This window comes from Dreissena polymorpha, chromosome 6 (assembly GCF_020536995.1).
Source record: "Dreissena polymorpha isolate Duluth1 chromosome 6, UMN_Dpol_1.0, whole genome shotgun sequence".
NCBI classification, from domain to species: Eukaryota; Metazoa; Mollusca; class Bivalvia; order Myida; family Dreissenidae; genus Dreissena; species Dreissena polymorpha.
Genome location: NC_068360.1, coordinates 91,820,919 through 91,836,385, shown reverse-complemented (window position 1 = coordinate 91,836,385; position 15,467 = coordinate 91,820,919). Strand labels below are relative to the sequence as shown.

The window sequence follows — 15,467 nt, the reverse complement described above, 5'->3', positions numbered from 1 at the left end:
CATTTTGCTGTACAGAAGGAAACTGCTTCGTGTACACACGTCATATTCTCTGTTGCAAAACCCTCGTCAATACAATGTATATCGACACAAAGTAACAAGGAGCCTTGTTCTGAGAAAACTGGGCTTAATGCATGTGCGTAAAGTGGAATCTCAGATTAGCCTGTGCAGTCCGCACAGGCTAATCAGGGACGACACTTTCCGCCCAAGCTTGATTTTCTATAAGGAGGGCCTTCCTTGAAACTAAAAATACCATAAAAGCGGAAAGTGTCGTTCCTGATTAGCCTGTGCGGACTACACAGGCTAATGTGGGACGACACTTAATGAACATGCATTAAGCCTAGTTTTCTCAAAACGCGGCTCAAATGCTGGTTCTTTAACAAATACGAATACACGTTTTGGTATCGGCGTGAACGTTTTCGTAATAAATATCATTAAACTAAACATCATTTGATTGATGGTGCCATATAGCGATTGCATTTTAACCCATTTATGCTTATTGGACTCCCATCCTTCTTAATTGGTTCAAGTTATTTCCAAAATTAGGGATGTCTAATATCTGTATTTCTATATTTAGAATATTTCCTACAGAAATTAGTTTAAGCAAACAGCGCAGACCCATATGAGACGCCGCATCATGCGACGTCTCATCTGGGTCTAAGCTGTTTGCCAAGGCCTTTTTTCTAGACGCTAGGCATTAATGAGTTAAATATAACATTCTTCGTTCATATTCCCATGTTAATTTGGATTGCGATAATTAAATGTTGACATTGGACACGTTTTTATTCGCTTTATTACATTGTTGTTTTGTTTTGTCACAATCATTAGCAATTGGTTCCTTGTTATAAATAAATGTTGTACCACTTTTGTTCTTGCTGTTGCAGCTGAAGTTGCACATTGTTTATAATTTAATGAATGATAAGTAATGCTCTTTTTTCTACGTAAGAAACATTTGATAATTAAGGCAGTTATATAACACAAATAAGAGCAACGGTGTTGTCGCTTATTTTGTAATTAATTTTCATATTACGATAGTAATGATTTTGGTAACGATTTTACGATGCAAAATGTGCTTTTGATGTTCAAAGTGATGATGATGATGGTTTGTAAGATGATAATAATGAGGTAGAGGAGGAGAAGGAAAGAGAGAAGTGATAAGATGAAATAAATTATGATGATTATTATGATTATTATTCTGATTCTGCTGCTGATGATGTTAATGCAACTTATAAATACCATAATGATAATGAAGATGACGATGCAAATACGAAAGTGATGGAGAATGGAACATAAAAGAAGAACACAACCAGCATATTAATACATATAATCCTTAGAATTAACTAGATAGTGTGTGGAAACCTATTAAACTGATATTGAGCTTTGACCTGATTACCTCAATCTTTCGACCGAAGTACATCCATTCGCATGATTTATATGCGACACAACCAAATAATCGATTTGCTGGAAAAAGATGAAATATGACCCTGAATCGGTCACCTGTGGTTTGGTTTTGGGAGCAGAAAGTAATGTTTAAGTTATGTTTCTTATATATATTGATTTCTGGGGCTTTGTCAATTTCAATTTTAAAATCTGAGGAATTAATTAAACAAACTTTGATGAGAACCACTATCTGGTGTAAAAAAACATTACACATTTTGATATAGAGGTATAAAAAAATTAACTATTTTGCTACGAATAATATCCTGGGCTTGGTCAGTTTTAAACATATATGAACATTTTGACAGTTATTGTGGTAAGTACGAAAGCTTGTGGTTTCAAAGTAGTTTTTAAATTTTGTCTCGTAGTTAAGTCTTTATTAATCAATTTATCCCTCAAGCGTGTCCCGAGCGGCATGATTGGAACAAACTTTGTGGCGTACGCTTGGACTTATTTTCCCCTGAAAACAAACAGCTGCATTTCTGATACTGTTTTGACGGTGAAAATGGGGTTTAATGTATGTGCTTAATGTGTCGTCCCAGATTAGCCTGTGCGGTCAGCACAGGTTAATTATGGTGGATACTTTCCGCTTGTATGATATTTTTCGTTTACAGAAAGTCTCTTCTTAGCAAAAATCGTGTTTCGTCCGTGATAAGCATTTGCAGACTGCATAGGCTTATATGGGGCGACACTTTACGCACATGCATTAAACACTCTTTTCACAGAGCACGGCTCATTTATATGGTAGACAAATGATTCCTTTTCTTTCTCTTTTCATCGTGTCGAAGTACAAATTCTATCCCAGGTTTTCATGTTGTGCCTGTACATATCAAACTCACAAAACCTGTAAAGAAATATCAAAGCAACGCCTTGTTTTATTACATTAATTGAATGTTTCATAGCGACGAATGTATCAATATAGAAACCACTATCCGATGCTTCACACACAAATTAACATTTTAGGTTCATGAGATTTTTTTTATTAAATGTTATATGCTTTAGGTTTTGTGGATGTGAAGTTGGTATTCGAATTAGAAAAATATCGGTTTGGTTTCAACAAGAAATCCTATGTAAGCGCGAATAAGAAACATGAACATGTAACGTAATACATAAAGAAAATGTATTCGAGTTATTTTGTTTGTATTTACTTAAGAATTGTATGCATTATTTTTGCTTTAAAACCCTATATCAAATATGTTCAGCTTGAATAAGGAATAAGTAACAGTTCCTTATTGTGTATTCGAATAAGGAATAAAGAACTAGTGAAAATGAACCAACTTACTCTCCACTTACCCCTGGAGTAACAGTCGAACACTTAAACCACTCGGTCATCCATACTCATACAATGGGTAATCATTTTTATACTTTATATAAGAAATCCTCATAGTGTCACAACATATTACGACAGCAACATAACTCTCCAAATTATTCAACCGTTTCGCGTTGCAACACTTTATATTATCATAAATAGGGATAAACAAAATACCTACGTAAAAGAGAGATTTCTGAGGAGAAATCACCAACCTACCGACCCACCTATTTGAAAGTTCGGGTTATCTCAAACAAAAGCTTTTTAAAAAAATGGTCTAATGATGATGATCAGTACAAGTAGCAGCTAGCAGCATCATAAAAAGAAAAGGAATAGTAGGTACAAAATTATGTTTCATTCTAATCGTTTTGAAATCAAACTATTTATACTTATATATTTAATACAGTATAACTATATGTGCAAATGTAGCATTAAAGTACGACTAATTAAAAGCAATTTGCGCTCCATATATTTGTTTGTCCGCTCATCCAAGCCGTACACAAACGAATTCTCCACTTGAAATACTGAATGATTGCGCAACTGCCTTTCGATGTAGTCCACTAGGCTGTTTCTTTTTGTGCATTCCGACATTTTTCGCTCTCCGCCGACAGAAACGGTTGTCGTGACGTACAAGGTTACAAACCAGTCCGTTTCGTGTTAGCTTGTTTTAGTCCAACGATCATGTGGCGCCTAAGTGAATTAGGCATCTATTAATTTCAATTCCAGGGCAGCATTCCCTTATCGCGAGTCAGACGACTAAAACTAAACAGAATACTCGTAATTATTACAGTAGTGTAGTGGTATATCTGTATACTGATATGTGGAGAAAAACTGATAAGTCGAATATAACGACACTTTGGACAACGTCAACTTGAAAAACCACAACACGAATACTTGTAGAAAACATAGTTTTTGCATGATTTTTATGATACGTTGATGCTCGTTATGAGAAAACTGGGCTTAATGCATGTGTGTAAAGTGTAATCCCAGATTAGCCTGTGCAGTTCGCCAAGGCTAATCAAGGATGGCACTTTCCGCTTTCATAGTATTTTTAGTTTCAAGGAAGTCCCTCCTTACCGAAAATCAAGTTAAGGCGGAAAGTGTCGTCCATGATTGGCCTGTGCGGACTGCACAGGCTAATCTGGGACGACACTTTACGCGCATGCATTATGCCCTGTTTTCTCATAACGCGACTCAATTTATCTCTTAGTACAGGGCGCACGTATTTACTTCAAAAAGCACAGGGCGCTCCGTTAGTTAACATCGAACGGCTTCCCAGTCGCGTCGGCGTCCCTTTGAGTACGTTTATCAACGGGACTGTTTCAATAGAATTGACATCTCGAGTACGTACCTTGGCACAATATGTGGATCTATCGATGGTAGCTAATAAACGGCGTCTCGTTTGCTTTCATTTTCAAACACATTAAATAGGGTTAGACTGTCGTCAATATATGAGAAATATGTATTATATATTTTATTCCTTTTTTTGATAGTTGTCTTAATACGTAAGACAAATCAATATACACATTAACGTTATAATTTATAAAGCACGTGTACATGAATGATGTTTTACATAGGTTAGTACTTCTTTTCATTATCTTTTGTTCCTGAAAATCAATATCTGTACTATTGAATGTAAGGTACTCATCATCATCGTCAATATCATCGGCAGTCTGCGTATCCGCGGTATTATCCGTCCGTTCAGATAGCATCGTGATGTCGTCGTTCCCGGATGAAGCATCATCGCCAAAATCGGTCTATATCTCGCCGTTGGTGTTCATTCTCGTGCTTGTATGCTGCACTGTCATGTGTTACGTCATTTGAACTCGTGCTATGCTGCGATCTGTGATCTCATAAGTAATTTCCAGTAATGTCCATTCCCATGTCGGTTGCCTAACTGGCATGCTTAGCGTCGGATGTACTCGTGTCGGTGCTGTTAATCAAATGTTATTCGACGAGGCAGGGTAACAATGAAGGTAAAAGATGACAATTAGTAATCAATATCTTTTTGAACTAGTTTCTGTAAAGAAATAAACTTGAGGTATAGTTTGTAATCCAAAATATACAATACAAACTTTGCTTGTATTATAATTACTTCCAATAAGTTTAGACGATTATCTTATTAGTGCCGATTAAGGTAAGATTTGCTTCAGTGTGGCAATGTTTGTAATTGAATAATTGAAAGTGTGCATCAAACTATCATAGACGGCTATTCAGTCGCGCTCATCCGTTAACGTTGGACTAAACAAATGGCACGTGATAAACAGGGCGCATCTCGTACAAGTGACACCCTGAACCCACCGCGGCTTATCGGACCGGTATAAAACCGTTTGGAAAATGACGGCCGCATAATATTTTGTCCCAAATTTGAAATGTAGAATCCTTATAATTATTTGTGAATAATTTTAGCGGGGTCTTTGATAGAGCGATATCGTGAACAACAGTAACAATTGCTAAGAATACTTTGAATATAAGCCGAAATGATGTAGTTGAGAAGTCAAACATTAAATTATATCTATTAAATTTGTTATCCGTAAAATGATGTGTTTTTTCTCCAAACTCCAAAAAACCTTCTTTGTTACGTGTTAATTAATTGCAGAGTTTATCGGTTGGAATGTCTCGACCCACTATGAGATAGACTGAATGTTATCCAAATTGCAGTTAATATCTCCTCTTGGCAAAAGTTATAACGCGCCACGGACTGAACTGTACGGCAATTCTCAATAAGAATCGAGATGTTGAATACATTTCGCAATCGTGATAGGAGAATCTCTTATATATTTATCCATTAAAGTGCATGTTTGCGTGATGCCTATTGTTTAAATTAATAATTGATAATTCAATTAATTCAGAGTTGCAAATCTGAGAATATGAATAACTTTATTGAAATAATCATAAACACGTTTTATTACCCGTTTTTTAGTTTTAACATATGTATAGTAGCACAGCATGCTAAGCAGTGTAGTAGCTCTATTTCGTGTATTAAAATAATCTACATGGCGTAAAGACATATGGTCCGTATGGTCCGCAAATCAGGGCCATATTGTCCGCAGACCTGGGCCGAATTGTCCGCAGACCTGGACCGTATGGTCCGCAGACCTGGGCTGTATGGTCCGCAGACCTGGGCCGTATACGGTAGTCCGCAGACCTGGGCCGAATGGTCCGCAGACCTGGGCCGTATACGGAAGTCCGCAGACCTGGGCCGTATAGTCCACAGACCTGGGCCGTATAGTCCACAGACCTGGGCCGTATACGGTAGTCCGCAGTCCTGGGCCGTATAGTCCGCAGACCTGGGCCGTATACGGTAGTCCGCAGACCTGGGCCGTATAGTCTGCAGACCTGGGCTGTATGGTCCGCAGACCTGGGCCGTATACGGTAGGCCGCAGACCTGGGCCGTATAGTCCGCAGACCTGGGCCGTATACTCCGCAGACCTGGGCCGTATAGTCCACAAATCTGGGCCGTATGGTCTGGGCTGTATGGTCCATGGTCCGTATACCATATGGGCAACCATGTTCTGTTCATTCTTTTAAACACACATTTACTTTATAAAACTTCAATTTTTACGACCCACAAATCACATTCCAAAAGTGCGAACATCGAAACATTTAACTGTATTTGATGTGATGTATTTGGGTAAATGCAACTGTCTCAGTTATTATATTACAATTGATAATATTCTGAGTAACTGGAAAACAAATTGCATGGCTGTTGATAAATACTCTAGATCCAGAGTGAATAACTTTTTTCAGAAAAATGCAAACACATTCTGACGAAAACAACACTGTGAGTACTTCGCACTAGTAAAGCTTACCCAGGAAAAGTTAATGTATATATCATAAACTGACACCTACAAACAGGATAAAAACATGCCACAACCGTACAAACATAAATACAATATTTTATAATAATTCAGTTCATTCGCCATTCAGACAAATAAATAATAAATGCAAATACAACTAATCAGAAACTCACCAGGTTGATAGAAGGAAAATAGTACAAGACAAGTAGACTTAAACACATTGAAGTGTGTCTTTCGAGAACCTGTGAGGAAATGAAAGCATGGTCAGCAGTTTGCCAAAATCTTGTATATATTTTATATCTCTCATTCTGAATGGACACAACATTTATGATATCACGGTAAATGGCTAGACGCACACAAGACAAGGGACTGAATCTCATAAGAGTGCAAATGGACACATACAATACAAGGGACACAATCACTGGTACATGAGACATGGAAACATATAATAAAGCTGACCAATTGTGCATAATGAATTTATTGCTATTTTAAACATATAATTACGCTGACCAATCGTACATGATCAATTTATTTATATTTTATACACCAGAATTTAAAGAAATGTCTGTACCGCCCCAACTGAATACACTCCGAAACTTAAGATACGTTGTAACCGAATTTAGTACTGTAGGGTAGAGTTTACAACATCAAACGGTGTCGAGGTAAACATTACATCGTATAATAAAATTGAGGAACTTTTTAAAACGTATGCATTTAAACAAATGTATATCAATTAACACAGATTTGAAACATAATTGTAATACTGTGGAAGAAATTCGTATGAGTAGATCGCGGCCCACTATTTGGTCTGAGTGCACATGATTTTATGACTTCGCACTTTGAATTAAAAACAAGATAAAAATCTAGTTGCAATAATTCAACTAATGAACTGTCAGCTTTATAACCCAATGGGTTGCTGATAGTTGCAATGCGCTCTCTCTTGGCCATGGGTGCAAAATGTTATCAACAGTGCAAGGGTTTAGGAACACTGAAACTGCAAAGACTTATACAAGTTTACCTATCTAAACCACAAACTAATCAAAATGGTATCATTAAAGCAAGAAATAATTGATTTTATTGACTTAGTTTGTTTTTGTAAGCTGTATCCGCCATATAAGAAAATTGACCCAATATTGGTTAGGTCGCAGTAAAACAATATTTTGCACGTCTTGTTATGTGCTCCAGCGTATAAAGTCGATAATGATGTGGTATTCGATACAGAATAAACTGTTTCAAATTTAAACATAAACATGTCAGCGAGAAAAGTGTATTGAAACATCGTCGTGAATTTATAGGATGCATGCAAAGGATTACATCCGTAGGTTTCCATACAGGTAAATTTACCATGTTTATGAAGTTTATTCAATATTTTTATCAATTTGTCTCGAACGACGTCTGTTGAGTGAAGCGCACGGATTCGCTGCACTGCACCATGTTTGTGAAGGGGTGCATATGGACTGCCAGAGCCGCCATAGCAAAAATTATCAAAGGCTCTGGAAGTCCGTAAATATGGACTAGGAAAACATATTTGTGTTTGTATTTTATTTCTGAACTTTAAAACACTGTCTGTCCTCAATCATGATGAATTTCAACATGAATAGGGGCAGACAGTTGTTATTTCAACAAATAAAAAACTTGTTTGGAAGGAGGATTTATCACTCTTTATCGTGAAAGTACCTCTTCTCGCACCTCGCCTCTTCTCGAACCTTTCATTTGTTTACATTTTATGCGCATGCGCGCACGCGCACAACGTCATCGTTTTGTGGGTACCTACGTATTGTTAACGACGACTCGCGCGTAGCTGTCAATCTCCGAAAATGCGTCACAAACAGGTAAAATAAGTGTATTAAACATAAAATACGTAAAAATCATTGTTTTTCTTAATGCTTTTTTACCTATAATATGATTTTCATGTAAAAACCTATAAAACATGGTCTAACTTTCGATCTCAACTATGCTTGACAAAAAACACTTTTCGTCTGCGGCAACAAGTCACGTGACCATGGTCAAATCATGTGACAAAGCTATTTTTAAAAGAAGTAAAATGTTGCATGTCACTAATTGTTGCAACTTAAAACATATGTTTCTGATTGTGTTTTTGTAACTTTTTATTTAATATTTGTCCAACAATTTTCAGAAATTCCCAATGAAAAGAGTTAAAAAACATAAGGGGTACTTTCCATCAGCACTCACAAATGCTTACAAACTTGTAAAAGAATCTGGGATCCCTATTAAAACTGCTGCTCGACAGTATGGAGTGCCACATAACACCCTTCGCGATAGGGTAATAGGCCGCGTGGATCCAGAAACCACGATGACAGGTTCTGGTCCACTATTTACATTGGAAGAGGAGGCAAAGTTAGTAGCACATATTAAACTGATGGCTGATTTGGGGTACGGTTTTACCATAACAGAAGTGGTCTCAAAAGCAAGTGACTATGCAGTCTTTCTTAAGAAGAGAACGCGGGACAAACCATTGACCGTGAAATGGTTTAAGGGCTTTCGCAGCAGGTGGCCGGAGCTCAGAGTCATAAAACCAAGGGGGTTAGCTACATGTAGGGCAGAAGCTACCAATGAACAAGCTGTTGAAAGCTATTTCACATATTTAGAAAATGTGCTGAAAAGTAAAAACCTTATTGACAAACCTGAGTGTATATATAACATAGATGAAAAAGGGTTTCAAACTGAACATGCCCCACCATACATAGTAAGTGGTAATGCATCAGCTCCCGCAATTACCTCTTCACGGACAGCAACAACCACAGTCATTGGTGGCGGTAACGCAATTGGGACACAGATTCCTCCCTTCTTTGTTTTCAAGGGCGCGAGAATGAATGAAACATTAATGCAAGGTGCTTCTTCAGGATCAGATGCAATTATGTCAAAGACAGGCTGGTCTAATTCAAGCATTTTTCTGGAATATTTACAATCCCACTTCATCAAGTACATTCAAAGATCTGATCCTAATCAGCAAATTATCATCATATTTGACGGCCACAAATCTCAAATCAATGTCCCTGTGTTGGAATGGGCAAAGAAAAACAAAATACTTTTGTTTGTCCTTCCTGCACATACATCTCACGTGCTTCAACCCCTTGATGTAGCCTGCTATGGACCTCTGCAGAAAATGTATAATTATGCATGTCAAAAATTTATCGGAGAACATCCATCTTCAAAAATCACAAGATACAATATTGCAGAATTAGCATCCAATGCATATGTGACAGCATTATCCGTGAATAACCTGAGGGCTGCCTTTGAAAAGACTGGCATATTTCCATTCAATAGAACTGTGATAAGTGCTGAAATTTTTAAGCCATCAATTCCTTATGTTGTTCCTCAAGAAAACACAGTGGCTTCTGACACTCAGCCATGCATTGACAATTACTTTACAACTGCTGAAAACATAATTGAAATGAAGAAAGCACACCATACACTAAAAAGGACTTTAAGAAATAATGTGTCTGGTCAGGAAATAACCAGTGATTGCATAAATCAAGAAATATTATGACAGCCTTTACCACGTTCCAAAGATACTCCAGTCTTTCCTATCAACAAACGAAAACAAACAAAAACAAATGAAACAAATGTCAATCAAAGTAATGCCCCCCTCCCAGAACCTCTTCCTGGACCTTCGCACATTGGCATCTGTGATACTGATAGTCAGTCTTCTGAAGATGATGTTTCTGAAGAAGACAAATGTTGTGTGTGTAAACTTTTTCAACCCAAGGAACTGAAAAACTGTGTTTCCCTTGTGTTTACAAAATGGGCACAATGTGATCACCAAAACTGTGGACATTTTACACACTTGATTTATTGCTGCAAACAAAAAGTTGTTCGGCGGAATGATGTCTTCGAATGCCCATGTCATAAAAGTGAAGAGTAAAAATACTAAAATTGAAATAAAAACATGTATTTGTTCTAAAAAACATTGTTATAAATCAAGTGTTAATGTTATTTTCTAGTTTCATAAAAAACTGAACAAAATCTGCTTAGATTTGTGAATTTAAATAGTAAACAATGAAGGGTTCGAAAAGAGGTACGATTGTTTTGGCGGCCATGACAGTTTTACATGATATGGTGGTGCTGAAAACTTAACGCAAATTTGTTATCAAAAGAGGATTTACATAACAATTAAAGTTGTCAGGTATGTAGAAACAATTTATTTATCACATAAAACTCTTACAAATACGTTTCACTATTTCCAATTTTGTTTTTGACATGTCAAAAATTAAGAGGTTCGAAAGATGGTTCGTCCATGATAAGTAAAATGTAATGTTGATATTGTCATATATTTTCGCGATCTAACAAAACTGTCAACTTTGTTGACATTAGTTGAAATAACGTGTTGTGAAATAAATATGTCCTATTCTTAACAATAAAAATGTTTCATTTTAATCTCCAGACTGCATGCTACTTCATGGTGACATTGATCATTGTTTAGACTTTAAATTTGTCAATATATATTTTTGTTTTAATTAATATTAATTTATTATTGTGGACAAACATTGGCTCAAAGTTATTAAAAGCAACGAATTTAAGTAGTGACAGTAACAACGTTTTTTTGACCCAGTGTAACCCCTGAATTTATTTCATGTTTTCTTCATTTCATTTTCTTCTAAAAGGCCACTGATGCTGAAACTGGAACCTGAATTATTAACATGCAGTTCAATTATGATATGACCATAGGTGATAAAAAAACATCAAATTCCCCCCCCCCCCCACACACACACAGCGGAAAGAAATATGATATCTACATATCTCTAATGCGTGAAGTCGGATTCTAGCCCAAGTCGGTTAGGAAATTGGCTACTAAGTTGTATTCCTTAGCGCCAATGTAGATAGTAATATATTTATTATAATTTCATTACACAAAATGAGGAACAGCATACAATTGGTGAAGTCATCCAATGCACTAATGTTTACAATTGATAATTATATAGTATAACCAAAGTATAATCTTAATTATATTTACAACCAAATGCCATTTTTTCCAAAATTACGCGTGAAATGTGCCCTTTTTGGGGAAGCTCCCCTCTATTTTGAAAAGCTGGCTGGAGCACTGTTATATCAACTGGTATTAACCAAATTAAACATTGTATTTGTTATTAGCTTTTGCAAGCAGCGGTTTTTCAACGCGATTTCCGAACGACGAATTCGGAAACACACCCAATTCCGACTGCTTCCCGCTTGGTAAATAAGTTATGAAATTAAATGCAGTTGATAATGATAATTTTGAATAGCATTATGATGAAACTGAAGTTAATGAAATGATGGCCAATGATGATAATGGTGGTGGTGATGTTGTTGATGATGATGATGATGATGATGATGAAGAAGAAGAAGATGATGATGATGATGTGCTTGTTTTTAAGAAGTACTTTTAGTGTAAGTTTTAGATTTTATTGTTTCATTAATCGTCTTATAGCTATACACATAGGGAAGTGTCTTGTTGATCTTCCTAATCTATATGGTTACTGTGCACGCTATTACGTAGTACGTATAGTGGAAGTTTAAGATTTTATTGTTTCATTAATTGTCTTATGCTTTACACATTGAGTAGTTTTGCTCGATTTCTTTTGAAACAGTGTTGCAAAATGTATTCGCATCTGCGATACGTAAAATATTCTTATGTAAAGCTCTATTGAACGTGCATTTTTGCATGAAAAAGCGCTATATAAATCTTGTATACAAATTGTATTGATAATTATGGACATGTTAATAATAGCGAGATCAATATGACTGCATTATATGAATCTATCCAGGAAACACGTAATATTCGACACCAGCAAGACACCGCCTACGCCGAGTCACTTCAAACCGACAGAGAATGAGTATGTTCACACGTTTGGTATAATTTACTTTCCGAGTCATTCTTGTATTGCCATTTAAAGCCCTTTTGGGGCGTTTGAACGTTTGAAATAATTGACTTTTGCCTAAAAATGTATGCTACTGTACACAAATAATCTGAAACGAGACTGTCATTTATTATCGACGGGTTTTATCTACTAAATGCTTTAATGTTGAATCTGAGAAATTTGATTTTGAAAGGATATTTCCATAGAAACGCTAGTGTGTACGCATGCCACGAATTACTCGAAGTTAGCTCTGTCCTACCGCGCTTAGACTCCAGTTTGGACGATTTTTTAATGATTACTGCAGAAGCTAGTTATTTCATTTAAGGGACAGATAAATCAGTTAAAAGATTAATCCAGTTGTTGATGATAATTTTGATGAACATGATAATAATGATGATCTGAACTCTAAATACTGAGCACCGGAAACATACTCAGTATAAACCCTTCTTATATGCCAATATTACATTTCTTAATTTCTTTTATAGACAATTTTCTTGTGGGACCATGCCAAGTGCCGCTTATTCTTTCTTTAAAAAATGTCATATTTTAACTTGTATTGTTTTATAGACACGCGCCACCGCTGAGCAGCACCAGCGAGCGGAACTTGTTAGACATCTAGAAATTAGCCGCATTGAAGACTTGCAACGGGTATGGCCTAGTTTATGACTAAAAAAGGAGTGATATGCAGGGTTACTACTGTTGTTTGGATTTAAATGTCTGTATATACGACTCAAATTGAATATTGCAATCATTAAAACGGGTACGCACCATACTGACAAATGTTTAATAACTAAAAAATAAAAGTCTAGGATAGCCTATCAGAATATCATGCGTCCGAAAATGCAAAATACGCATGATATTTAATTTGAAATAACACCGACTGTACAGACAAATATTGCATCATGTATATCATGCATGTACAATGTAATGCTAAATTGAGATTTGCGGACCGTGTGTGTCTTAATTGTTTAATGAGTGCACCGGGATTCTCTCCCATATGACCATCGCCCACAGACAGACGTGTTAGTTGGTTACAGGAGATTGTGCAAGATACAGGAGACAACCCTTTCCAGAGGTGACCCTGGGTATTTTAGTGCCCAGTGTATAGCACCTAGTACACTGTACCTCGATTTTACGTCCCATGCGTAAGACGAGTTTGTAAGTCACGTGCAGAGGGGGGATCGAACCAGTGATCTCTGGATTGTGAAGCCAGTGCGTTACTATTAGACACGGATCTGCTACTTTTTAAACCAGAACATTCTATTCGCCATTGTGAAAGTCGAAAACAATCGCCAAAAAACATTGCTTATATGCATTGTTAATATTTCATTAATATTTCAGCTGCGTGATGCAAGACGTTCGCGAATTCAAACGGAGGTAGACCAGGGTGAAACCGTTCGTTTTCGCTTTCCTAGTGGCGAAACAGCAAGTAGATTGTGCGGACCAGATGCGAGCATCGAGGTAATTGAATTCACGTGCTCTCGCATGAACCACGGTGTAAAAAATTAAATGAGGTTTTAAAAGTAACAACATATTTAAAATAGTTGATAATTTAGTGACCGTTTATTGCATTCTTAATAGTGAAACCATCACTAGAATTACACTCATGGGGAATATCAAAGCCACCCATCTTAAACCTAGTCCCATATTCCAAAAATGGCCGAAGTAACGCGTGTATTTATATTTAGGCTTCTTTTAATTTCAATCGACCACGTCGTTATTTTTTCCTTATGTGCAGGAACTAATCAACTTCGTGGGAGCCCGTGAGGATGCCACACAGCATTTTTGCCTAAGCAACCGGTTCGGGCCTTACATCGACAGCAGAGAGACAAGTACAGATGGCACTCTATCGACATTCGGTATAGCGGGTCCCACCACTCTGTTCGTTGTCTGGATTGAAGAGGTATACGAAACTGAAATACTATATACCAGTGATGATCAGTTTCTGATTACAAACATCAAGCCTTGGCAATGAGATTGAATTCGTGCTGGTTTATTGTCTGTTTTTAAATTTATGACAATTGTTCACTGAAAGAGTATGTTCTACCTAGATTAACGACTATGTTCTACCTAGATTAACTTAAGATAAATAACAATCTGTTATAAGTATTATTACGGCATCCCTAATTATCACCCTAACGATTTGTTTCCACCATATCACACCTGTTTTTGTACTTGAGTTCATTGGCTTCGGGTACACCGCAGGATATAATAAAGAAAATACCGATGAACACATAAGAAGCTCTAAAATGATGTACCAAACTTGAACTCCAATGGATAACTTATAAATAGGTCAAAGAAAATGTTGTTATTCATTGTTCTTCATAAAACCACGATGATGATCACGACGACTTTCGGCATTCACGCGCTCAGTCGTCGTCAGATGTTTCGTTTAAGTCAGCAGCCAGGTCATCTCCCCTGAAAGGACAACACGTACCGACCACGGGGGCGGACTCGCCAGGACATTTGGTTGATGCAGCGCTCGTGTTATCTTCCGACACATCGATGGACCTTATGCATACGGAACAAGCCTCTCCTAGCATGGATGATCCAATAGCTATTGAGTCGAACGCAAGCCTGAATCTGCATTTGTCTCTGGATGAAGAAACACGGTGTGTGAACGATTTACTACGAATTCTTACTTGTCCGATAGACACCAATTAGTCGATGTCTCGGGTGTTCATTTTACTGTGTGTGACTTGTGGTGTACCTCAAGGATAAATCTTAGGTCCTTTGCTATTCCTTATTTCTGTGAATTACATGCAAGGTGCAGTCAAACATAAACTGTTACTGTATGCTGACGATTTAGCCGCTATAGTGTATGGTAGGCAAGATATTGAAAATATTTTTAGTTCTGAAATGGCTGTACTAAGTCTATGGTAAATTTCAACCAAGTTGTTTTTACACCTAGGCAATACTGAATCTATATTGTTTGGCTCAAGGCAACGGTTTAAATCCCCGCCATCTTTGAAAGTTACATGCAATTGTTACACCCTAGTGGTCTGTCTGTCTGTATATTGTTTTTTATTTACTTAGCCAATTGTACACTAGCATATGGTTCTGATA

General features: G+C 36.9%; 1 protein-coding gene across 1 annotated transcript in view; it reads left to right on the top strand.

Moving 5' to 3' along the window:
- LOC127835902 (uncharacterized) overlaps window positions 1–5,386 on the top strand; it is a 30,822-nt gene extending 25,436 nt beyond the window's left edge. Inside the window, exon 8 of the mRNA XM_052362322.1 lies at window positions 5,343–5,386. Within this exon, the coding sequence (XP_052218282.1) occupies window positions 5,343–5,386 (44 nt within the window). The remainder of the gene's footprint in view (window positions 1–5,342) is intronic.
- Window positions 5,387–15,467: the final 10,081 nt, after the last annotated feature.